We start from the raw sequence: 26,934 nt of genomic DNA, 5'->3' as shown, positions 1-26,934 counted from the left end.
CTCTTTAACTACCACTATTCACTTTTCCACATCTTCACCAGACAATTGGATACTTTTCTGCCAACAATGAACAAGTTTTCTGAAGCTGTCATGGAGGAAGTCGACACTCTGTTTCCGCAACTAGCGTCTCACAGTTCCCATCGTGAACAGATCTTCTGATAGCCAAGCAAAGCAATTATGTGACCCACGTTCTTGTGAAATGCCGATTATACTTGAAATTTCTCTCTGAGTGATACAACAATCGTCCTGAATCAATCTGTCAACCTTTGGCTTGTGAAACTTGGTGGTTGCTGTCACAGGACCCATCTGTTTCCGCAACCAGCGTCTCACAGGACCCATCGTGCACCTTACTCGCCCAGTGACACACAAGACTCACATCATCACAATTGCCATAACCAGCTTGCATTCTCTGATGAATCTCCTTTGGGGTGACACCTTCTGCTGTCAAGAATTCAATGACTGCACGTTGCTTAAGTCACATTGACTGACCGTCTGTGCAGGGTTCCATATTTTGCACTTTAACAACACAACCGTTCAATGCTAAGGCTTCCCACCAAATGGAACTGTAGAGGAGAGTCTACTGAATGAGCCAGTACCTGCCGCACACCAGGACTGCCATCTGTTGAGGAGTTGCGAAGGTGGAGGCATTAGTTTTCATTCAACCCTTGTACAAGTGAGAAGTCAGGATTCAAGGAGAAAATGAGAAGGTTAGAAGTTCATTTGGTTTTGTAAACACATAATGCTTCTGAGTCTTGGCCAAAGAAAGGCTGTTGCTCTGTGGGCTGCCAGTGGCCCAGCCAAGCCCGGCCATCCGGCCATCTGTGGTGAAGGTCATCCAAAGCCTTCGCCACATCACAGACTCTTCTGCCCACTGCCTGCCTGTTCCTGACATGGACACACCGCTGAGCAGACTGTGGAAGGAAGCTACTCCATGCCATCGAGACAAGGTCAGATTATGAAACTACTTTGGCCTGGAATCCTACAAACATGGACTCAACCCAAGCCCTCCCAACAGGCAGCCATCCAGCCTGCATTTAAAATCACCACCACCACCACCACCACCACCATCATCATCATCATCACCACCACCTCTTCAGACTACAAGATACCGTTGTTGTTGTGTGCCAAGTCATTTCCAATTTATGGCAACTCAAAGCTGACGGTTCCTGCCTTGCATGCCAGGATTGTTACAATTCCTATGTCTTCCTTACACTATTAAATACTAGGGCTGTGCCTCATAGGTCGTCTTATTTCATAAGATTCGTACATACGAGGCAATATTAAGAAACGTGAGAGGCAACCACAAGAAAAGTTCAAGAAACAAAACAGTGGTCTCCACATACATATTCATGGAGATTCCCATTTGCCAAAAGGATATATGTGCCCATAGATTGGGTACAGACATGTTCCAATAGCTTATGCAATAAGTCATGTTTTGCAATAGGTTATGGAATGTCCAATATTATTATTATTATTATTATTTACAGTACAGTAGAGTCTCACTTTCCCAATGTTCTGGATTATCCAACGCATTTTTGTAGTCAATGTTTTCAATACATCATGATATTTTGGTGCTAAATTTGTAAATACAGTAATTTCTACATAGCATTACTGCGTATTGAACTACTTTTTCTGTCAAATTTGTTGTCTAACTTGATGTTTAATAGGCTTTTCCTTAATCTCTCCTTATTATCCAACATATTCCCTTATCCAACATTCTGCCGGCCCGTTTATGTTGGATAAGTGAGACTCTACTGTATTTCTATTCCTCCCTTATTTCTCACCCCAAAGAGGACTCAGGGCAGATCACAATGTACACATACATGGCAAACATTCAGTGCCATATGAACATAGAGACAGAGACACAGAGGCAATTTAACCTTCTCTAACTTCCAGAGGGTAAGCTTGATTCCGGCCACAGGGACAGCAGTTGCTTCATCATCCACTGTGACGCCGAGGCCTTGGATATACTTCCTCATTCCAAACACAGCTGGATGATTTTTATGGTGTTGTAAATTAGTTAAATTAGGAATGATGCCCTGGTTAATGGTTATCTTGTGTCATTGTAGAGAAATTCAAGGAGATCACTCTTGTAGTTTTTTTAAAAGAAAATATATTTGTAAAAAAAATTAAATTTCCCAAAAATTATTGGATGGGTGAAACATTCTGAAACTTGGGGGTTAGAGTGGTCAATGTGTTCTACGATTGTAACACGTTCCATGCCAATAGCTCTAACAATGAGGGAGGAAGAAGCCCCTGAAGTTTCCCCACTGGCACAATTACTTAATGAAAAAGTAATGAAAAATTAGTTATATTATATTACTAGCTGTGCCCGGCCACGCGTTGCTGTGGTGAAGTATGGTGGTATGGGAAATAAAGTATTGAGGAACTGGTGGTAGTGTCTACACTGCCATGTAATCCAGTTCAAATCTGATAATCTGTATTTTATAGGCAGTGTGGAAGAGGCCTAAGTGAGGCCTAACTCTGCCTGTCCCCTGGGCTGAGTGGGTTGATAGGAGACCAAGTGGGCAGAGCTTAGCCTTCTAACTGGCAGCAATTGGATAAAAACAATTATTCCTCTCCCTCTAATTAGGACTTTATTTTTCTTTTCTTTTTGTTGTATGAATGTAGAGGTGTGGCTGAGGGGTTGTGCTGACAATTTTCGATGTTGTGGGGTGTTTAGTTTTGTTGTTTTGTCTGGTACTGCGATTCCATCACTCTTTTATATATATAGAAGATAGTAACAATACAGCCTCCGGTGGCTCAGTGTGTTAAAGCGCTGAGCTGCTGAACTTGCAGTCCGAAAGGTCACAGGTTCAAATCCGGGGAGTGGAATGAGTGCCTGCTGTTAGCTTCAGCTTCTGCCAACCCAGAAGTTCGAAAACATGCAAATGTGAGTAGATCAATAGGTACTGCTCCGGTGGGAAGGTAACGGCATTCCATGCAGTCATGCCGGCCACATGACCTTGCAGGTGTCTACGGACAATGCCGGCTCTTTGGCTAAGAAATGGAGATGAGCACCAACCCCAAGAGTCGGACACGACTGGACTTAACGTCAGGGGAAACCTTTACCTTTTAACAATACGATATTTTAGAATCATTTTAGAAACGATTCCTAACAAGGCCATGTCATTTTGCTATTGTACTATTGCGATGCTATCTACCACAATCACTGTTTTGTGAGTCTGCTTGGAATTGTTCCCAAAGCGTCTCTTGAGTTGGGAACCACTACTTTTTTCTTCCTCTTATTATTCCAGTCCCAATGTTTCCTTTTACCAAATGTTGTTACTACTGCCCATAAACCCACTCTTATCCATAGACTGTGACCGTGCATAGGAAGATTTTAGGGCCGCTCTATTAAAACTATAGATGGAAAGACAGCTGGATGGACAGGCAGAAAGATGCCTTGAGCACCCCTTAAAGGAGTAAAATAAAAATAAAGGAGCCAAATCCTCACCAAGAACCAACCACAAGATTTATTAAACTGTGCAATGTGCGGTGATAATATTTAATGCTGTTGTGCAGCATAAACTTTAGTATGGTTCTGCGGCACACAAATAATGCACAGTGCGCAGTGGATGTAATGAGAAGCGCACCAGCAGAGCTCTATCCCGCCACAATGAGAGAAAAGGTTCAACCTGCAAAGAGGGAGGCACGCTACCTGTTTTGTTTGAGAGCCGGAAGGACACCATTTTGTCAGAGATGTTGCAGACGTTCCTGACCGACGCGATGCAGCTGTAATTGGCATAGTCCTGAGGCCGGAGGTTCTTCAGCTTCAGGATCTTGGTTTCACCCTGTTTCCGGCAGAAGAAAAACAGATATTTACGCCATTGTTTATTGCAGGGGTCCTCAAACTTTTTAAGTGGAGGGCCGATTCACAGTCCCTCAGACCGCTGGGGGGCCAGACTATGATGAACTAGTCCAAAATTAGGATTGTTGTTGTTGTGTGCCTTCAAGTCGTTTCAGACTTAGGTCAACCCTAAGTCTAAAGTTTAGGACAGAGGCCAGGTCAATGACTTTGGAGGGACGCATCTGGTCCATGGGCCTTAGTTTGGGGACCCCTGATCTAGATGATCTCATAAGATCATAAGTAAGCAAAGAGACCTCCAAAGACCCTCTAGATGGTCTCATAAGACCATAGGTAAAGAAAGGGACTCGCAAAGGCCATCTAGATTATCTCATCAGGCCATCAGAAGACCATAGATAAGGAAAGGGGTTCTCAAAGACCATCTAGATGGTTTCATAAGACCATAGGTAAGGAAAGGGACCCTCAAAGGCCATCTAGATGATCTCATAAGCCCATAGGTAAGCAAAGTGACCTCAAAAGACCATCTAGATGGTCTCATAAGACCATAGGTAAGAAAAAGGACCCTCAAAGGCTATCTAGACAATCTCATAAGACCATAGGTAAGGAAAGGGGTCCCCAAAGACCATCTAGACAATATCATAAAACCATAGGTAAGGAAAGGGACCCTCAAAGGCCATCTAGAAGGTCTCATAAAACCATAGATAAGGAAAGGGACCCTCAAAGGCCATCTAGACGATCTCATAAAACCATAGATAAGGAAAGGGACCCTCAAAGGGCATCTAGATGATCTCATAAGCCCATAGGTAAGCAAAGAGACCTCCAAAGACCATCTAGATGATCTCATAAGCCCATAGGTAAGCAAAGAGACCTCCAAAGACCATCTAGATGATCTCATAAGCCCATAGGTAAGCAAAGAGACCTCCAAAGACCATCTAGATGATCTCATAAGCCCATAGGTAAGCAAAGAGACCTCCAAAGACCATCTAGACAATCTCATAAGCCCACAGGTAAGCAAAGAGACCTCCAAAGGCCATCTAGACAATCTCATAAAACCATAGATAAGGAAAGGGACCCTCAAAGGCCATCTAGACGGTCTCATAGGAACATAGGTAAGGAAAGTGACCTCCAAAAGCCATCTAGATGGTCTCATAAGGCCGTAGCTAAGCAAAGAGACCTTCAAAGACCATCTAGATGATCTCATAAGCCCATAGGTAAGCAAAGAGACCTCCAAAGACCAGGTAGATGATCTCATAAGCCCATAGGTAAGCAAAGAGACCTCCAAAGACCAGGTAGATGATCTCATAAGCCCATAGGTAAGCAAAGAGACCTCCAAAGACCAGGTAGATGATCTCATAAGCCCATAGGTAAGCAAAGAGACCTCCAAAGACCAGGTAGATGATCTCATAAGCCCATAGGTAAGCAAAGAGACCTCCAAAGACCAGGTAGATGATCTCATAAGCCCATAGGTAAGCAAAGAGACCTCCAAAGACCAGGTAGATGATCTCATAAGCCCATAGGTAAGCAAAGAGACCTCCAAAGACCATCTAGACAATCTCATAAGCCCACAGGTAAGCAAAGAGACCTCCAAAGGCCATCTAGACAATCTCATAAAACCATAGATAAGGAAAGGGACCCTCAAAGGCCATCTAGACGGTCTCATAGGAACATAGGTAAGGAAAGTGACCTCCAAAAGCCATCTAGATGGTCTCATAAGGCCGTAGCTAAGTAAAGAGACCTTCAAAGACCAGGTAGACTTAGGTCAACCTTAAGTCTAAAGTTTAGGACAGGGGCCAGGTAAATGAACTTGGAGGGCCACATCCGGCCTACGGGCCTTAGTTTGGGGACCTCTGGTTTATTGTATTGCTGTCTTGCCTTTCTCCCAGTTTGGGGTTCAAAGGAAGATGAGTTAAAACAAAGAGGGTTGGGATTCCCAGCTGCATTTGCGTGTCCTAGAACTGGACCCAGGATTATTATTCCAGGTGAGGAGGTCTGACCAAAGCAGAAGAGAGTGTAACTTTTAATTTGAACACTCTCTTCCTAGGAATGCAGCCTAGAATCACATTGGCCTTTCCAGCTGCTACATCACACTGTTGTCCAAGGCACACCTTGTAGTTTGTTGTTCTTTGAAATACCTTGCGAAGCTACACACCCCCAGATTGAATGGGATTACAAAGGATTAAAGTGGTGTGCTGTTGAAGGCTTTCATGGCCGGAATTACTGGGTTGTTGTGAGTTTTCTAGGCTGTCTGGCCATGTTCCAGAAGCATTCTCTCCTGACGTTTTGCCCACATTTATGGCAGGCATGCTCAGAGGTTGTAAGGTCTGTTGGAAAGTAGGCAAGTGAGGTTTATGTATCTGTCCAGGGTGGGAGAAAGAACTCTTGCCTGTTGGAGACAAGTGTGAATGTTGCCATTGGACACCTTGATTAGCATTGAATGGCCTTGCAACTTCAAATCCTGACTGCTTCTTGCCTGGGGGAATCCTTTGTTGGGATGTGTTAACTGGTCCTGATTGTTTCCTGTCTGGAATTCCATTGTTTTTTTAGTGTTTTTTTGAGGAAACAATCAGGACCAGTTAACACCTCCCAACAAAGAAGCAGCCAGGCTTTGAAGCTGTTAGGCCATTCAATGCTAATCAAGCTGGCCCACTGCAACATTCACAGACAAGTGTTCTTTCTTCCACCCTGGACATTATTCCACAAATATAAAAACCCCACTTGCCTCGTTTCCAACAGAACTCACAATCCCTGAGGATGCCTCCCATAGATGTGGGCAAAACGTCAGGAGAGAATGCTTCTGGAACATGGCCAGAGAACCAGCCTGGAAAACTCACAGCTACACTAATTGAAGCGGTGTTGCAATGCATTAGCTCTTGATACGAATCAACAATTAATTCATTTAACAGTGTTTTTATGTTAATTAATTGTCAATAATTTTGATGAATTAATATCAAGTATTAATAGAAGAAAAAAACATGGGAAGCTCTCCCCTCCCGGCATTGTGTAACGTCCCCTCACTGCCCTCAGCTATTTAGCAAAGTATTTTTATCCCATCCTTTTTAATCATGAGACTTTGGGGTGGAAGAAAGATCAAACAACAGAAAGCACTTGAAACAATTCCAGATTAAAATCAACACTTTAATCAAACAAGAGGAAAAAAAGCATATTAAACAACCGCACAAGTGTAAACAGCTTCAAAAAGATAAAAGGGGATTTTCGAAAACCATGTCGTTGGGTTTTATTTATTTATCGTTTCAGAAACGAGTTGAGAATACATTTATAATGTATACAAAAACCACAAACAAAGTTGAAAACATGGCATTATGCTAAATGCCCCTTGACCAGTAGTTGTCCACTTGGAATGCCTTTGGTGTTGCTGTGAGAAGATCTTCCATTGTGCGCATGGCAGGGCTCAGGTTGCATTGTGGTCAGTGGTCTGTGGTTTGCTTTTCTCTGCACTCGCATGTTGTGAGCTGCACTTTGTGGCCCCATTTCATAAGATTGGATCTATATCTCGTGGTGCCTTCTAAGTCGCCCAGCCTTCTGTGTGCCCAGGAGGGAGTTTCTCATCCAGCCACTGATTAAGGTTCTGTGTTTTAGCCTGCCACTTTTGGACTCTCGCTTGCTGAGGTGTTTCCGCAAGTGTCTCTGTAGATCTTAGGAAGTTGTTCCTTGATTTAAGGCGTTGGTGTGCTGGCTGATATCCAAACAGAGGATGTGTCAGAGTCGTCTCTGCCTTGGTCCTTTCATTACAGGCTGCTACTTCCCGACAGATATTAGGTGGTGCAATACTGGCTAAACGGTATAATTTCTCCAGTGGTGAAGAAATTATCACAGGGCATAGGCATCCTGTGATAATGCGGCATGTCTCATTAGGAGCCACATCTACTGTTTTAACGTGGTGAGATGTATTCCACACTGGGCATGCATATTCAGCAGCAGAGTAGCAAATTGCAAGGACAGATGTCTTCACTGAGTCTGGTTGTGATCCCCAGGTTGTGCCAGTCAGCTTTCATATGATATTATTTCTAGCACCCATTTTTTGCTTGATAGCCAAGCAGTGCTTCTTATAAGTCAGGGCATGGTCCAGGGTGACTCTCAGGTATTTGGGTGTGCTGCAATGCTCCAGTGGGATTCCTTCCCAGGTCATCCTCAGAGATTGAGATGTTTGTCTGTTCTTAAGATGAAAGCAGACGTCTGCATTTTAGATGGATTAGGAATGAGCTGATTTTGCCTGGAATAGACAGTAAGAGCATCTAAAGCTTCTTCTATTCAACCATTTCAAAGCTCCCTGCTTGAGTGGTGATGGCAGGATCGTCAGCATAGATGAAACTCTCTGTCCCTTCTGACAGTGGCTGATCATTTGTGTAAATGTTGAACATGGATGGAGAAAGCATACTCTCCTGAGGCAGGGTGTTCTTCTGTTTTCGCCATCTGCTTCTCTGACCCTGGAATTCTACAAAAAAGCTCATTTTTTTGTAGCAGATTTCCTATGAAGCGGGTGAGGTGGTAATTGGGGTTGTTGTGTGTTTTCCAGGCTGCATGGCCATGTTCCAGAAGCATTCTTTCCTGACTTTTAGCCCACATCTATGGCAGGCATCCTTTGAGGTTGTGACGTCTGTTGGAAAAAACTAAGCGAGGGAGGTTTACATATCTGTGGAAGGTCCGGGGTGGGACAAGCAACTCTTGTCTGTTAGAGGCCAGTGTGAATGTTGTAATTAATCACCTTGATTAGCATTAATGGCATTGCCAGATTCATGTCCTGGCTTCTTCCTGCCTGGGGGAATCTTTCGTTCAGAGGTGTTAGCTGCCCCTGATTGATTAATGTCTGAAATTCCTGTTTTCAGAGTGTTGTGCCTTATTTGCTGTTCTGATTTTAGAGTTTTATAATACTGGTAACCAGATTTTGATTAATGCTAATCAAGGTTATTAATTACAACATGAAGTCCAAAACACCTCGAGGGCCAAAGTTGGCCCATACCTGGTGTATATGCACCCTAAGGATAGAAATAGGGGCAAATAATGTTCAAATACACAAGAGTTAGTGAGTCTGCTCTGGGTTTTAGTCTGAATTGTAATAGAGATAACCAAGGCAATGGGTCAATTTTGGCACCCTGGGCCGCTCCCTTAAAGTTCAGACTGAAACACAGAGCAGAATCGCACTAATAGGGGATCTTCCCATCTTTGCTCAGTTTGACAGTAACAAATAAGGAGGGCTCAGCTTCTGATAATGCAACGCTGTGTCAACCACCTCAGAACAAAGTATTGAAGAAATAAAAATAACCAGCTTCGATGTATTGATCTGCTCAACAGCCACAGCTAAATGAAGCCACAAAAGAATGCTATACTTTGTAGCATTTCCACCCAAACTTCGATGAATACTCTGTTCCAGTCCATTAATCCCAAATTATAACTAAGTAGAAGGGTAAAAGATAAATTACCCGTCTGCGTATTGAATTGGGCAAAATTGTTGCTGGATGCAAAAGATGGCAAACGGGGAAGACTTCCAATCGTTGCCCCCGATGTCTCCAAATAACCCAAACAATGCGGAAGGAAGGGACAACGCTCCATCGAGCCCTGGCCTCGTTCATCTGAAGGCAGGATTGATTTGAGAAGCTGCACAACCCCAGACACAATGCGGCCGTGACTTCTGGACAGGTAAGATGTAAAAAATTGCTGATGGAATCCAATATGTCCAAATCCCTGCCCAAACTGCCTCTCAATGTAACATAAGGTTCGGCCAGAGCTCTGTCTCTTTTTAAATGTTGTTGCACAGGTTTCTGCCCAATAAAACCTGCTAAAATTGTGTTGTTCCAGTGGGGATTTTGAGATAAAGTACCTTTTGAAATGCCTGGTTTAAGAGGAAATGGCCTTGACACCAGAGAGACAGGGTCATTCCTGGAGAAGGAGGTCAAGCAATTATCAATGTTGCACCACGAAAGCTCATGAGCATTGCCACTCAAAGTCTCCTTTGTGGAGACAAAAGGTGGGGTATAAATCAACAGAATAAACATAATAAACATAATAATAAACATAATAATAATAATAATAATAATAATAATAATAATAATAATAATAATAGCAATTAGAGTTGTGCACAGAAATCGTTTCTTTCGTTTACTTTGTTTCTTTTGGTACTTCGGGAGCATGTAATGGGAACTACCCGCTCGGTACAAAAATCAGTTCACCACAAAAGCAACTGGAGACCAATCCTGGCTCCAGACCTGCTTTTCAGCATCACAGTTTAATCTTTTTATTATTTCCCCCCAAAACAAACAGTTAAGCCTAATTTCCTGAAAACTACCCTACTCTCCTCTTCTAGGAGGTCATCACTCTTCCTTACCTGGAAGTGAGAATGCTCCTTAAAATGCCTTGGAATGAAAGAGTGCGTGGCTGGTTGGTGTGGTGTAGCCTGAGAGAAAAAGTGCATGCGCCTGCAGCCAAGCACCTCCCAGAACTTTCCTCCTTGCCTTGGAAAGAGAGCGTGTGTGTGGCATATAGGCCCAGAAAGTGTGCACCTGCCAGTGCTTGCAGCTGAGCATCTACTCTAGAGTAAGAAATTCCTACTCTAGAGGAGGGAGGCACTCGGCTGAAGGCACTAGCATGTGCACATGATTTCTCTGCCTGCACTTTTTCTCTCGGGCTACAGCACACCAGCTATCCATCCTTGGAAAGAGAGTGTGCGAGCATGTGTTGGGTACAGGCCCAGAAAGTGCATATACCTGCCAGTGCCTGCAGCTGAGCACCTCCTCTAGAGTAGAAAGAAACAACAGGTAAGAAGAAGCATCCTTAAAAGGCATGGGAAGGGGAGCCCGGAAACCCCCCCCCCCCATAATGGGCCGATAGAAAACAGATCTTTTGGCACCCCAGAGCAAAAACAGGTATTTGCCCTCCCAGTTTTGGGCACTCCCAAAAATGGATTGGGGCCTTCACTGAAAACCAGGACACGAAACGTTTACCCCAAATGCACAACCTTAATAGCAATAACACCATGTAATATGATTTTTGTTCCTGGGTTATAAATGTCATGTCCTAATTTGGTTATATCATAAAAAAAATGGAAAAGTTTATTAAACTGCAAAAACTTTGTTTTGGTGGGATACCCTGCAGCACATTTTGCTCGAGGTTTTAACTGAATATCTCATGGAGTCTCAACCAATTCAATATATTTTGCGGTAGCCAAGAAAACAAAGTTTCTGGAGTATAACAACTCCTTTCAATGCAAGGAAGACGCCTATAAACAGGAAATAACACTTGCAAAACAGGAACAGAACATTGTGCAAATGTTGTTCCATAGAGTTGTCGAAGGCTTTCATGGCCGGGATCACAGGGTTGTTGTATGTCTTTCAAGCTGTGTGGCCATGTTCCAGAAGTATTCTCTCCTGATGTTTCGCCCACATCTACTATGGCAGGCATCCTCAGAGGTTGTGAGGTATGGAGAAACTAGACAAGGAAGGTAACCTCTGAGGATGCCTGCCATAGTAGATGTGGGCGAAACGTCAGGAGAGAATACTTCTGGAACATGGCCACATAGCCCGAAAGACATACAACAACCTTGTTCCATAATGTAATTGCCACAACATGGAATCAGGTGTGATGTCACCATGGGTAAAACTCTGTTCATCTGTGTATTGTAGGGACACAGGTGTATGATATGAATAGAATTTTGGTCCATATATTCAGAACAGGTATATTAACTTAAAGGTGCAGAAGGCATATTCTCCCATACAATATACACCTGCCTGAGCTTTGAAATCTCCAGAAGAGGCCCTCAATTGCACCATCTTCAGAAGCAAGTTTGGTAAAAACATAAGAGAATTCTAGAACCAGAAATGGTTCCATGGGACATCTAGTCCAACCACGGCTCAATGCAAGGTCTCCAGTTAAAGCCTCTTCAGAAGGGAGTGCCCAACCTCTTTTTGGAGACCTCCAAAGAAGAAGACATCACCACCTCTCTGGGCAACAACAACAACAACCACAACAATGACTCATAGGTGTCTTCTAGGTTCCATTGCACAACCACTCTTAGTGTCGAGAAGCTCCTTCTAATGTTCAATCAAAATCTGCCCCCTGTGACTTAAAACCATTATGGGTATTTCTACTTTATGAATCATTGCATCATAGAATTGGAAGAGATCTCATTGTTCATGGAGTCCAAGCCCCTTGTGCTCAATGCAGAATTTAGGGGTCAGACAACCTCTTTATGAAGACCTCCAGAAATGAAGAACCAACCACTCCTCTAGGCAATGGGTCCCAACTGCTCTCATGGTCAAGAAGTTGCTTCTACTACTCCACCGAAACCTACTCTTTGGTACCTTGAAGCCATTAAGCTGAGTTCTGTTTTATGAATCCTAGAAGCAGAGTCCGGCCCAGGATCTCCAGCTGAAGCACCCTGAGAAGTCTCCACTTGTTGGGTACGGCATTTAGGCAAAAAACAAAACAAAATCAATGCACAGCTAGATCCACAATTTTCAGCTCCCCAATTCAGCCTTTTGACTTATGTCCATCATACGCAGTAGTTTGTATTTCCAATTTTTCCATAGTGAGGCTGGTTTGCTTTCTCTGTCGATGCGTGTTACTTATTGGCTGAGATCCAACCTCCAACAGGCAGAGCGTGATGCTCAGCCCACACATCTAACCTGCACATATGCCTTTTCTGGCAGGATGCAAGTGTGCCCAAGGCTCTGGGGAGGGGGCCCATGCAGTCGTGGTTTAAGGGGCAAAGAAGGAGGGAAATGGGCTCACAGATGGGGGCAGTGCGGACAGTCTCAGAGACACTTGCAAGGCACAAATAGGGCTTTTGTGTTTTGATAGCAGGGCCTCATTCCTGGTTGGGGGAAGGGAGGCTGGGGGTCAAAATCTGCCATGCATTCAGCCAGGGGGGAAAAGTCAGTGAAGGAAGGAACCATTGCATATATCTTTGTACGCTAGCATATATATAGATACCTGCCATTGCTCAGGTATGCATTCTCTTTGTGAGTCTGTCCTTTCTTTCCTCTGTTTCCATCATACTTTTGCTCTCTCTTGCCTCTCTTTCTTCTTTCCTTTTATACACCTTTCCTTCCTTCCTTCCCTTTGTTCTTTCTTTCTTTCCTTTCCTTCCTTTCCCCTTCCTTTTTCTTTTTTCTTTTCCATCATTCCTTCCTCATTTCATTCCCTTTCTTTCTTTCTTTCTTTCTTTCTTTCTTTCTTTCTTTCTTTCTTTCTTTCTTTCTTTCTTTCTTTCTTTCTTTCTTTCTTTCCTGCCCTCATAATATTCCCTTTTCCTTTCCTTCTTTTTATTTCCTATCCCTTTCCTTTGTCTTCCTTCTTTCCTTCTTTCCTTCCTTCCTTCCTTCCTTCCTTCCTTCCTTCCTTCCTTCCTTCCTTCCTTCCTTCTTTCCTCCCTCACTCCATCCTTTCCTTCCTTCCTTCTTTCTTTTTTCCTTCCTTCTTCCTTCTTTCTTTCCTCCCTCCCTCCTTTCCTTCTTCCTTCTTCCCTTCCTTCTTCTTCCTTCTTTCCTTCCTTCTCTTTCCTTCCTTCCTTCCTTCTTTCCTTCCTTCCTTCTTTCCTTCTTTCTTTTTTCCTTCCTTCCTTCTTTCCTTCCTTCTTCCTCCTTCCTTCCTTCCTTCCTTAATTCCTTCTTTCCTTCCTTCTTCCTCCTTCCTTCCTTCCTTCCTTCCTTCCTTCCTTCCTTGCTTGCTTCTTTCCTCCCTCCTCCTCCCTCCCTCCCTTCTTTCTTTCTTTCTTTCTTTCTTTCTTTCTTTCTTTCTTTCTTTCTTTCTTTCTTTCTTTCTTTCTTTCTTTCTTTCTTTCTTTCTCTCTCTCTCTCTCTCTCTCTCTCTCTCTCTCTCTCCTTCCTTCCTTCCTTCCTTCCTTCCTTCCTTCCTTCCTTCCTTCCTTCCTTCCTTCCTTCCTTCCTTCCTCTCATGTCACCTAGCAACAGCCAATCCAATTCACTCCCTTTCTTTCCCAGTTACATGACAGAGGGACACTTCACCCAGCCAGAATCAATAGGCTTTGTGTTGTCAAAGGCTTTCATGGCCGGAATCACTGGATTGCTGTGAGTTTTCCGGGCTTTGTGACTATGTTCCAGAAGCATTCTCTCCTGACATTTTACCCACATCTATGGCAAGCATCCTGTTTTCATTCCACTCAGGATCTTTCAAACGTACGGTATCCTTCTGGGATCCAGGCTGAACCCAAAAACAGCGCTGTTCTGTTGGTTTATTCAACGACAGAGTTGTGATCTTACATCAAGGTGGCGGAGTGTAACTTTGCGCCCATGGAAACGCATGGAGCTTGCAAAACGCCATCTCAGTTGTGAGCTCTGATGCTCTGAATGTGTAGCTGAGTGGACCATGTGCAGTAGCAACAAACAGCTTTCCATCCCACAACCTTGAACGAATAAATACTGATGCTCTGCAACAAATGCATGGGTCATGTGCAGTTATGCACAGTAAAAATGAACTATTCTTGATTCCACAACTGTGAACTAATAAATACTGATGCTCTGCAACAAATGCATGGCCCATGTGCAGCTATGCACAGTAACAATGAACCATTCTTGATTCCACAATCGTGAACTAATAAATACTGATGCTCTGCAACAAATGCATGGCCCATGTGCAGCTATGCACAGTAAAAATGAACCATTCTTGATTCCACAATCGTGAACTAATAAATACTGATGCTCTGCAACAAATGCATGGCCCATGTGCAGCTATGCACAGTAGCAATGAACAACTCTCAGTTCCAGAACCTTGAATAAATAAATACTGATGCTCTGCAACAAGTGCATGGCCCATGTGCAGCTATGCACAGTAAAAATGAACCATTCTTGATTCCACAATCGTGAACTAATAAATACTGATGTTCTGCAACAAATGCATGGCCCATGTGCAGCTATGCACAGTAAAAATGAACCATTCTTGATTCCACAATCGTGAACTAATAAATACTGATGCTCTGCAACAAATGCATGGCCCATGTGCAGCTATGCACAGTAGCAATGAACAACTCTCAGTTCCAGAACCTTGAATAAATAAATACTGATGCTCTGCAACAAGTGCATGGCCCATGTGCAGCTATGCACAGTAAAAATGAACCATTCTTGATTCCACAATCGTGAACTAATAAATACTGATGTTCTGCAACAAATGCATGGCCCATGTGCAGCTATGCACAGTAAAAATGAACCATTCTTGATTCCACAATCGTGAACTAATAAATACTGATGCTCTGCAACAAATGCATGGCCCATGTGCAGCTATGCACAGTAGCAATGAACAACTCTCAGTTCCAGAACCTTGAATAAATAAATACTGATGCTCTGCAACAAGTGCATGGCCCATGTGCAGCTATGCACAGTAAAAATGAACCATTCTTGATTCCACAATCGTGAACTAATAAATACTGATGTTCTGCAACAAATGCATGGCCCATGTGCAGCTATGCACAGTAAAAATGAACCATTCTTGATTCCACAATCGTGAACTAATAAATACTGATGCTCTGCAACAAATGCATGGCCCATGTGCAGCTATGCACAGTAGCAATGAACAACTCTCAGTTCCAGAACCTTGAATAAATAAATACTGATGCTCTGCAACAAGTGCATGGCCCATGTGCAGCTATGCACAGTAAAAATGAACCATTCTTGATTCCACAATCGTGAACTAATAAATACTGATGTTCTGCAACAAATGCATGGCCCATGTGCAGCTATGCACAGTAAAAATGAACCATTCTTGATTCCACAATCGTGAACTAATAAATACTGATGCTCTGCAACAAATGCATGGCCCATGTGCAGCTATGCACAGTAAAAATGAACCATTCTTGATTCCACAATCGTGAACTAATAAATACTGATGCTCTGCAACAAATGCATGGCCCATGTGCAGCTATGCACACTAGCAATGAACAACTCTCAATTCCACAACCTTGAATTAAATCCTGATGCTCTGCAACAAATGCAAAATATCGGATTACTCTGCAGAGGAAATGGAAGCCTTCCTAAGGATGCATGCATGTACACTGGAGAGGGAACACAGTTTGGCATCACTTTAATTGCCATGGATCAATGCAATGGAATGATGGGAGTTATAGTTTTCCAAGGCCTGCATTTGCGTTGCTGGGGTGCATCGCCTGCATCTGTTCCTCCGCCTCCCGCCTCAAATCTAGCTCCGATCTCGCAATCCGAGCCTAATCCACGCCGAGAACATTCCTATCGTTTGTCCAAAAAAAAAAATATTATGGTTTTTAAGCCAATTTGTGTAATTAGGCTTATTATGCCTAATGACTTAATGAGCATAAACACAGCAAACGTAATCTCATAATGGGGCTCCGCAATTACAATGTGGGATAATGGGGGTGGACGACGTGGTCCGGAGGGGAGGGAGGGGGACGCAATGCTTGGGTTTGCTTGCCCCCAGCCACAGAAAAAGAGGTGGCCGAAAGCGCCACGGGACATATTGTACACCCAGAAGCAGAGCAAGTGGAACACACAATCAAAACCCTCCCGACAGATGGCCATCCAACTTCAATTTCAAGATCTCCAGAGATGGGGAGTCCACAACCACCCCATTCTTGAAAGTCCCTAAAATACTAGATTCCTAGATTTGGAAAAGAAGTTCTGCCAGGTAGCACAACACCCTCCAAGCTCTCCTGACAGATGACCATCCAGTTTCTGCTCTGCAACGTCCAGAGAAGGAAACTCCACCAGAAAAAGAGGTGGCTGAAAGCACCACAGGTCATGTTGTAGACCCAGAAGCGGAGCAAGTGGAACACACAATCAAAGCCCTCCCAACAGATGGCCATCCAGAGATGGAGAGTCCCCAACCACCCCATTCTTGAAAGTCCTTAAAATACTAAATTCCTAGATTTGGAGAAGAACTTCGGCCAGGTAGGACAACACTCTCCAAGCTCTTCTGACAGATGACCATCCAGTTTCTGTTCTGCAACATCCAGAGACTCCAAGGCAGAAGCACATCCATCTACTGAACAGGTCTGTCAGGATTTAGAGTGGAATCTGTTTTCATGTGAATCTGTTGCTCTCTAGCCATTGTCTTGGCCCCTTCCTCCAAATGGCAGTCTCTCTAATACAGTAGAGTCTCACTTATCCAACATTCTGGATTATCCAACACATTTTTGTAGTCAAATGTTTTCAACGCATTGTGATATTTTGGTGCTAAATTCGTAAATACAGTAATTACTGCCTAGCATTAATGTGTAATGAAGTATGTTTTCTGTCAAATTTGTTGTATAACATGATGTTTTGGTGCTTAATTTGTAAAATCATAACCTATTTTGATGTTTAATAGGCTTTTTCTTAATCTCTCCTCATTATCCAACATATTCGCTTTGTTCTGCCAGCCTGTTTATGTTGGATAAGTGAAACTCTGCTGTACTTAAAACTTCTCTTCTCCAAGCTAAACATCTCCAACATATCAATCTGCTTCTCAAAGGGACTGATAGTTTCCAAACCTTTTGCCATTTTGGTCACCCTTCTCTGGACACCTTCCCACTTAATATCCATATCTATCTATATCTTGAATAGTGTTGTCCAGCACTGACTGACACCTCTACTTTAAGGTCATAGAGACAATTGTGCCTGCCAGATATGTGGGCAAAATGTCAGGAGACAAAGCTTCTGGAACATGGCCAGACAGCCTGAAAGACTCACAGCAACACAGGCGTTTTTGTGCACAAATGATAGGTTTGTGCAACTAATCTATGATTTTACTGCAGAGCAACACCATTTTTATGCACTAAAAGGACACAACAGAGCAATGGATTCAAACTCCAGGAAAAGCAAATACGCCTGAATATTAGGAAGAATTCAATGATTCTATGCTAAGGATTTTCAGCATGCAAAACATCCACTCTGCTTCTGGTTTTCTCACATCAGAAGAGAGGGTGCATCTACACTATAGAATTAATGCAATTTGAGACCACTTGAACAGCCATGGATTAATGGTATGGAATACCAGTTGTAATAATGCAAGGTGTGTAACCCTCTCTGCCAAAGAATGCTGGTCCTTTACCAAACTATAACTCCAAAGATTCCATAGCACTGAGCCATGCTGGGTAAAGTGGGGTCAAACTGTATTAATTCCACCGTGGAGATGCACCCTGAGACAGTGAAACTACTCCAGGTTTTGCATAGCTTTAACATACGTCCCTAAGGCTAGATGCAATTTGAAACTGAATTATATAGTCAGTATAGACCAGGCATGGGCAAACTTTGGCCCTCCAAGTGGCTTGGACTTCAACTCCCACAATTCCTAACAGCCAGGAAGCGGATAAAGTGCTGAGCGGCATCATAGCTGGGAAGGGCCAAGGACTAGTCCTGCTCAAAGATCTGTAGGAACCACCAGGTTTTCAGATCCTTGCAGAAGGAAGATAGAGAAGGGGCTTGCCTAATCTCTCTGAGAAGAGCGTTCCAGAGCCAGGTGTTGTGACTCAGCTGGAACCTCAGAGTGACTCTAATGGGGATTATGAGATTCAGGTTCAAAATGACTCTGATGGGAATTATGGGATTCAGGTTCAGAGTGTTCCTGCTATAGAAGATGAGGAACAGGGAGTCTTTCCCACAGCAGGGAATGGTGTTGATGATATTGAAACTAGCCAGGTGGAAATTGACTCAGAAAAGGAGGACAGTTCTCAGTCTGATAGCAAGCAGATTGACACTAACAAGCTGGCTGGCCTTGATGAAACGGAATCTCTAGATCGAGCTGGCCATTTGGAATTCAGGGTTCGAAGGAGTGTGAGAATAGCAAACAAGAAGGAGGTCAGATATTTAGGAAGTCCTTAAACTTTTGATTGCAACACTCCCTTTATAACCTCCTCCTCCAGTCTCTCCACTGTCCCCAAAGGAGATCCCCTCATTCCAGCCGACCTCTGATAAAAATAGAAAGGTGAGCGATAAGCCTTCCCTTATCAACCGGGCGGCTTGATTTGCTTTTCAAATCGGAGCGGAAAATGCAGACCAGGCGGGATCCTGGAAAACCAAACACTTTCCCAAACAGAATCTAATTCAACGTGACACGTCGCATAACCCAGGAAGAACCTATCTAATAAAGGAGATGATAATAAACATTTCCGTATCGCGGCATTATTAGGCCAGGAATCCCAGCTCACAAGCAGCCCTTCACTTTTAATTAAACGCTTAAAGAGCACCAGCCGGCCTCTTGGTGTCTGTTTCCAGCAAATTAGAAAAAACAAAATGCAATTTGCACATGTGGACGGGAGGAGACTAAATCCCAGGCCCCCAAATCACTTCTGACAAGGTAATTGCGCCCTCGGATTAGGGGAGCAGGTCTCCATTTGCAGGATGAGCCTTTCTCAAAGCCTGCTCCTCAGAACAGGCCCAGTCCTCCATCCTTTGACTTTTATCACTATTATCCACAGTTTCATGTTTTTATGGCAGGTCCAGAAGATGTAGCCTGCATTTCCTTGCCTGGTTCCAATGTTGCTTTTATGAGGTGCAGCTCCTGAGGCAGTTCAGAGATGCTGACCTGGAGGACTCCACTTGGGATCAACATCCTTGCTTCTGGCCAATCAAGATGCCCCCATAGTCCATATACATACAGACAGGCTCCTCTTCTCCACCAGACTTCACTTGAAAACCATACACAGAAGAGTGGCTCCAAGGAAGATCTCAAGATGTTGGAGGCAACCAAGCCCTATTGGTTAGACTCTATAGGTCCATTGTGTCCGAATCTCCAGAAAACAAGCCTGCCCCCTCCTCATAGACTCCCATAATGCTAGAGTTGGAAGAGATCCCAAGGGCCATCCAGTTCAGCCCACTTCTGCCCTGCAAGAAGACACCATCCAAACCCTCCCAATAGACATCCATCCAACCTCCAGAGAAGTTGTTCCTAATATTCAGGCACATACGCTTTTCTTTAATCACTCTGTTGTGTCCTGTTTGAAAAATATGTGTTTTTCTGCAGCAAAATACAGTTTCACAAACCCATAGTTTCTGCGCAAAAATTTCAAAAACATTTTGAAATATTGGAAATACTGCACAAAGACATCCAGCCTCTGATTCAAAACCTTCAGAGAAGAAAGAAAACTCCGTCAGACTCCAGGGCAGCAGTAGATCCAACTACATCTCTTGCTGTCAAGAAGTTCTTTCTAATGTTCAGGTGGCATCTCTCCTCTTGGAGCTTGAATCCTTTGCTCCGCTGTGTCCTGGTCTTCAAAGCAACAGAAAACAGGCTTCCTCCTTCCTCAGTGTGACATAACCTCAGATATTTAACCCTGGCTCTCAAGTTCCTTCTGAACCTTCTCTTCTCAAGCAAAACATCCCCAGCTCCTTCAGTTGCTTCTCAGAGACATCCATGGTTTCCAGGCCTTGGATCATTTTGGGTGACCTTCATGATCCACTCTATTGAGGTGGTGTCACGACCCAGGCTGCAGAGCACCAATAACCATACACAGAGGCCAGAATCTATCTAATATCTTTATTAAGGAAATAAGTAAAGGCAATAAAAATAAGTGTAGAATATAGTTCAGAAGATGACCTTTCAGGAAAGGTCAAATATAGTCCAGGAAAACAATGTCCAATATGAAATAGTAAGGTCCAAAGTTGTAATCCAGTAACCGAAACACTCACTTGCCAAGCAAGGTGAGGGGAGATGACAAGGTCCTTTAGTCCATGAAACTTAGGCAAGGCAAGGAAATAGCTTGATTCTTGGTACACAAAGCTTGATTCAAGGCAACAAGGAACGAGGAACAGGGACAAGATCCGTGGTAAACACTTGGCAAGGTCCGGGAAGCAAGGCAAGGTCCTGGAAAGCAAGGCTGAGTCCTAGGTAGCAAGGCAAGGTCCGCGAAGCAAAACAAGGCTGGAAACAGGAACGAAGGCTTGGAAACGGGAGTAGCGCTGTCCACACACAACCTACTCCGGTAGCTGACGAATTGACTCCGCAAGATTCCTACGGGGCAAGGAACCTAAATAGGGTCTCGTTTTCCCACCAAAGAACACTTCTCTGGGGAACCAGAACCGAAAGTCAATCTCTGTGTCCAGATGCATGACTCCCTAAAGGTTCTCATGAAAGCAGTCTTAATCAGCTGAATGCCTGGCTGCGATTCTCAGGCTTCTGCGATTAGCCTGTTGAACTCCTTTTTGTTGTTGATAATAACTACGGCGAGAAAATGGGGGTGATTCTGACTCAGGGCTTGTTTGGCAGATTTCTGGAAGGCAAACCTCCTGCAGGTGCAAGGGCTCCAATTCTGGCTGGGAAAATTCCAATTCTGGCTGAAACGGTGGAAAAACCAAGTTTTCCTCTTCATCTGTCTCAACAGCGCTAGGAACGGGACTACATGGCCCATGAGTCATCACAGGTGGCCTAATCCAGCCCCATTGCAGAGAAGAAGGGGGGAAAAACCCTATGCAATTCTTCAAATGGGAGAAGTCTAACAAACAGAGCCCCGTCCGTTCCAGCCGGCCTATTATTTTCCCTGCAAGGTTTTTGCCGGCGATTCTGAGCAATATGAAGCTGTCAAGTGTAATAAAGGCAAGACGTGATGCGGCCTTTCCAAGCCATTAATTGAGAATTATCTATGAAAGTTGCAAGTTGTTCTGTGCCCGGCCGCTGACGATACACTCAGAGGCGTCTCGTTTGTTTCCTTCCGTGGCGCTTACGGCTCAATCCCAGGAGACGCGCCACGGATGAATGGGGATGAATGGGGAGGCGAGGCAGAGGGCCGTTTGCAAGGTCTTGCGCTAAAGAGCCCTGGTGCTGCCTTGACAAACTACAACTCCCAGGACTCCATTGCACTGAGCCATGGAAGATACATTGGGGCCAAAGTGCATTCATTCCACAGTCTTGATACACCTTAAATCAGTGGCTATATAAAACCAGCAGAATTATCCACTTCAACTCTTAGCTCAAAATATGTGACAAAACACATTTATTTTGGGATAACATATGGCATTTGGTTCCCAAAGAAACTCTGTTCAAAAATAGATAGCCAAATGTACATTTTTGCATGGCCTTGTTTTGTTTAAATCGCAGCTTAATTCAGAAATGGAAGCAAGAATGTAACCCTCCATTCAAAGATCAGGCACTCACAGAATTAGAGAGTCTTGGAATCAGAAGGGATCACAAGGGCCATTCAATCCACCCACTTTTGCTGTGCATAGATCCATATGCAAGACCTGATGACTCAATGGATGGCTGTCCTATGTCGGAATTGATTTAAGGCTCAAAAGAACAACAATGTCATTGGAAGCAGTTTCCTGGTAGGTCCTTCTATGGCCCGGGGGAGATATGCATGAAGGTATCATATCACAGAATCATAGAAATGCAGGTTTGGAGGAGACCTCAATGGCCATCTAGTCCAACCCCTTTTTGCCTGGCAAGAAGACCCAATCCAGTCCCACCCGACAGATGGCCATTCAGCCTCTGCTTCAAAGTCTCCAAGGAAGAAGAGTCCCTGCAAGGCAGTCAGTTCCACTGGAGTTGAAAGTGACCCTCGAGGGTCATTTAGTCCAAATCCATCCTGCCAAGCAGGAATACAAAACTAAAGGAATCCTGAAAAATCTCCATCCAAACCCTGTTTAAAGATCTCCAGAGAAGGAGAGCCCAACACCCACCAAGAGAGTCTGTTCTGTTAGACAGAAATGCATTGGCAGTGATTCTATTGTGTAAAATACAGTTCTAATGGACATGTGATCACACACCAGCAAAATGTTTACGTTGGTAATGATGTTTACATAAGGGACACACTGAAAAGATTGAGTTATGACCATGTGACATTCATGACAAAGGGTGGCATCAATCGTTTGTCCCTGGTTGACAGACTGGCAGATTTCTCTTGCCGATTTCTCTTGTTGATTTCTTTTGCTCATGTGTTTCATTGACGGTGTCTGTTGCCTATGTTGTGAATATATCACTGTATAAGCCATTGACTGACTGAGGATCAGGGGATCCTGATCTGTGTTTGTATATTTGTATACAGAGCAATGTATCAAGTCTCCTGAATTTGGATGAAAACAGAATCGGAGTTTTTTCTAAACAATGAGCAGAACATTGCAGTTATACTTTGCTGTATTTGTATTTGGCTTTTTCTGCTTGCCAGTGTGCAGCTTGCCAAGGAGGACATGATTGGAGAACTATAAAACACACACCTATCCTAAAACGACATGTTCCACTGTTGACTATTTCTCATAGTCAACTTCTAATGTTGAAGTGGAATCTCTTTTATTGTAATTTGAATGTATTTGTATCTAGGAATCCAGAAAGCAGGCTTCCTCCCTCCCTCTTCCGCCTGCCATTCTGGGCTGTGAAATTCATAATGATGATGATGATAATAAGAAGAATAAAACAGGACTGTACCTTGATTCCTACCTGGGTAAAGAAGGGCTCGTAGATCTCCACCCCTTTGTCCGACCCTTGGAGAAGCACCTCCAGCCCTCTGCGCCAGCTGTACCGCACGGGTGGGTTGGAGTTGGCCACACAGCGGAGGAAGACCGTGCGCTCGTAGTAGAACTGCTCCTTCGCCTCGCCGATGCTCTGGTGCACCGTCACAATGGGGTCATCCAGGTCTGGAGGCAGGAAGGAGGGAAAGAAGGAAGGAAAGAGGGAAGGAAGGAAGGAAGGAAGGAAGGAAGGAAGGAAGACACATGTTAGCACAGCTGGTGAATTGCCAGCAGTAATAAGATCTACCAACTGAAAGATGGCCAGTTCGAAGCCCGGTTGGGGTGAGCACTCGACTGTCAAGCCCTGCTCACTGTGTACCTAAGTGGTTCAGGACCTGCTTATCTCCATGATCACCTCCTCTCTTATGAACCCACACAGGCCTTAAGATCTTCCGGGGAGGCCCTTCTCTCGCTCCCGTCTCCATCACAAGCACGGTTGGTGGGGATGAGGGAGAGGGCCTTCTCGGTGGTGGCCCCCGGCTCTGGAACTCTCTTCCCACAGAGATCAGACTGGCACCTTCGTTGTCCACTTTCCAGAACATCCAAAATGTGGATGTTCCGGTGCGCCTTTGAGTGAACAGTCCCACCAGTTAGGCAGTTGTTTACAAATTTTCATTGCACATAATCTCCACTCCTCACCTTTCTGGGTTTCCAGTGTCTTGATGAGATCGCTCCTCTTGCCCCTATCTTTGATTGTCCCTGTACTTCCCACGAACCCTACTTAGAGTCCTGCATTAGTCACCCTCCGAATATGCTGTACTTGCGGTCAGGTTTTAAAGTACAGTAGAGTCTCACTTATCCGAGCCTCGCTTATCCAAGCTTCTGGATTATCCAAGCCATTTTGTAGTCAATGTTTTCAATATATCATGGTATTTTGGTGCTAAATTCGTAAATAAAGTAATTACAACATAACATTCCTGCATATTAAACTACTTTTTCTGTCAAATTTGTTGTAATACATGATGTTTTGGTGATTAATTTGTAAAATCATAAACTAATTTGATGTTTAATAGGCTTTTCCTTAAGCCCTCCTTATTATGCAACATATTTGCTTATCCAAGCTTCTGCTGGCCCGTTTAGTGAGACCCTACTGTAATTGTTGTGCTTTATGTGTTTTGTGCTGTTGTATATTTATTCAGTTTATATTGTTTTAATTCATGTACTGTTTTTAACCTGTGTTTTGTTGGGCTCGTCCCCATGTGAGCCGTCCCAAGTCCCTTCGGGGAGATGGTGGCGGGATAAGAATAATGTTATATTATCATTATTATTACTATTATTATTATTATTATTAAACAGTTCAAAAACAGCTGAGCTGTAAGTAGAGAAGTTAGATACCAGTAATTTAGCATGGGAGGTATTTTACGACACTATAAAAATGCTGGTGACCAAAAGAAGGAGGAAGTCCTGATGGCTCTTCGTCATAGAGAATGGAGCAACAGCACCCCCTGTGGCTGAATCTGAGCACAACCTCCAAGGCACCAAAGTTGGACTTAAAACACAACATACCTCCTTCCTGTCAGTTCTGTTCTGTCTGCCCAAAACTGGCATTGAATGTTTGCTGTGTATGTGTACTGTGATCCACCCTGAGTCCCCTTGGGTAGACAGATAGGGCGGAATATAAATAAAGTATTATTATTTGACAATTTGTGTCTCCCTTCTCTGGACACCTTCACCTTATCCATCTCCTTCTTGAATTGCTTTGCGGAGAACAAGGTTATTCCCAGTAAGTTCTATCCAAAGCAGCATTAAGTGGGACTATAACTAGATTCCTGTTAATGTAGCAGCTTAGAATTGCATTGGCCTTTTTATAGTTGCAAAACATCACACTGTTGGTTCATGTTCGGCTTGAGGTCAACTAAGGCCCCTTCTACACAGCTGTATAAAATCAGCAGCTTAATTCAGAAATGGAATCAAAAGAGGCTGGTGTGACCTTCCACCCAAAGATACAGCCTTCACAGAATTAGAGGCCCATTCTACAGCCATATACAATCCAGATTAGCTGCTTTGAACTGGATTATATGGCAGTGTAGACTCATATAATACAGTTCAAAGCAGGTAATGTGGATTATCTGCCTTGATAATCTGGATCATATAGTAGTGTAGAAGGGTTCCAAAACTCCAAGATCTCTTTCACAAATGGACTGTTTTGAAGCCGAATGTCCTCCATCACCAAAGTGTAGCACCGTACACTTCTTCCGGTTGGAACTGATTTGATTAATTTTGGCCCAGCACTCTGTCCTCCCAGAAATTCAATATACATTCATGTATACATACATATCTATCTATATCAATAAGCCCTTGGGGTTTGGTTTCAGGACCACCACCCCACTTCAGTACCCAAATCCATGGATGCTCATGTCCTATTATATAAAAGTGGCATTGCAAAATAGTGTCCATTAAAGAAAATGACAAAACCAACGTTTGCTTTCTGGATGATTATATACACACAGTAGAGTCTCACTTATCCAACATAAACGGGCCGGCAGAATGTTGGATAAGCGAAAATGTTGGATAATAAGGAGGGATTAAGGAACAGCCTATTAAACATCAAATTACGTTATGATTTTACAAATTAAGCACCAAAACCATCATGTTTTACAACAAATCAACAGAAAAAGCAGTCCAAAACATGGCAACATTATGTAGTAATTACTGTATTTATGAATTTAGCACCAAAACATCACAATATATTGAAAACATTGACTAAAAAAAGTTGGCTACTAACAAATAAAGATAGAATTGCATAAAACGAACTTTCAGTAGCAACATTGTTGGAAATTAAATCCATAAAAAGTTAAATGCTTGCTGCCTAGAGAAACAGCTGTGGATCGGGGCAGGAGGCAAACTGCATTGGATAATCCAGAACGTTGGATAAGCGAATGTTGGATAAGTGAGACTCTACTGTGTATATATGCATGTATATGTATGTGTGTATGTATGTATATGTATATGTGCGTGTGTGTGTGTGTGTGTGTGTGTGTGTGTGTGTGTGTATATATATATATATATATATATATATATATATATATATATATATATATTCAAGTTGTAGAATCTGTGGGTACAGAGAGCCAGCATAAATGAAAACACAGCTAGACTGAAATGATATTTAAAAGGAACACAGACTAAAAGCAGCTTTAAAAACACATCAAAATAGAAACACATCTCTTCCATTCATAGCTAAATCTGTGGCAACAAGTGAAAAACTAAATATATACACAGACATATATAGATGATATACAAATGCTGCAGGCTGCCAACCTTGCATATGTAGTTCTAGGAGTGGATTCTGCAACAAAATAGAACACAGCCGTAGATTCCTAGTGCATGTGAGTTAAGGAAATTGTGTGTGTGTGTGTGTGTGTGTGTGTGCACAAAATATTGGCAAATCTGTCAGCCTGAAATGTCATTTCTCAAGCCCAGCTTGATCCAAGGAAAGCTGCTGAAGCAATAATGCCCAATTTGTGTGGGAGTCCCGTTTGTGCGGGGAAAATTCCTCTTAATCCAGCGAGAGCGACGGGATGCAATTCAGCATTTGTCACCCTGAGCAGCTGTTTTGCAGACCCCGAGGCTTTAGCATGTTTTCCACGGGATATATTTGTAAGGAACTGCACAGAGCTTATAAAAGGGACACGTTTCTGTTTCATAAGAACCCTCAATACACTGGAAGCGGCAAAGGAAAATGCATGTTTCCCCCTCCCATCTCAACTCAAG

General features: G+C 43.4%; 1 protein-coding gene across 4 annotated transcripts in view; it reads right to left on the bottom strand.

Moving 5' to 3' along the window:
• mdga2 (MAM domain containing glycosylphosphatidylinositol anchor 2) overlaps positions 1-26,934 on the bottom strand; it is a 514,926-nt gene that overhangs the window by 205,177 nt on the left and 282,815 nt on the right. For 2 of the 4 annotated variants that reach the window (XM_062968720.1, XM_062968722.1), the window contains exons 4-5: positions 23,138-23,346; positions 3,662-3,794 (exon numbers count right to left, since the gene is read on the bottom strand). In XM_062968720.1, the coding sequence (XP_062824790.1) occupies positions 3,662-3,794; positions 23,138-23,346 (342 nt within the window). The remainder of the gene's footprint in view (positions 1-3,661; positions 3,795-23,137; positions 23,347-26,934) is intronic. The other 2 variants (XM_062968721.1, XM_062968723.1) reach the window with 1 other exon arrangement.

Source organism: Anolis carolinensis, chromosome 1 (assembly GCF_035594765.1).
Source record: "Anolis carolinensis isolate JA03-04 chromosome 1, rAnoCar3.1.pri, whole genome shotgun sequence".
Classification (NCBI taxonomy): Eukaryota; Metazoa; Chordata; class Lepidosauria; order Squamata; family Dactyloidae; genus Anolis; species Anolis carolinensis.
This window is presented reverse-complemented; position numbering and strand designations above follow the sequence as displayed.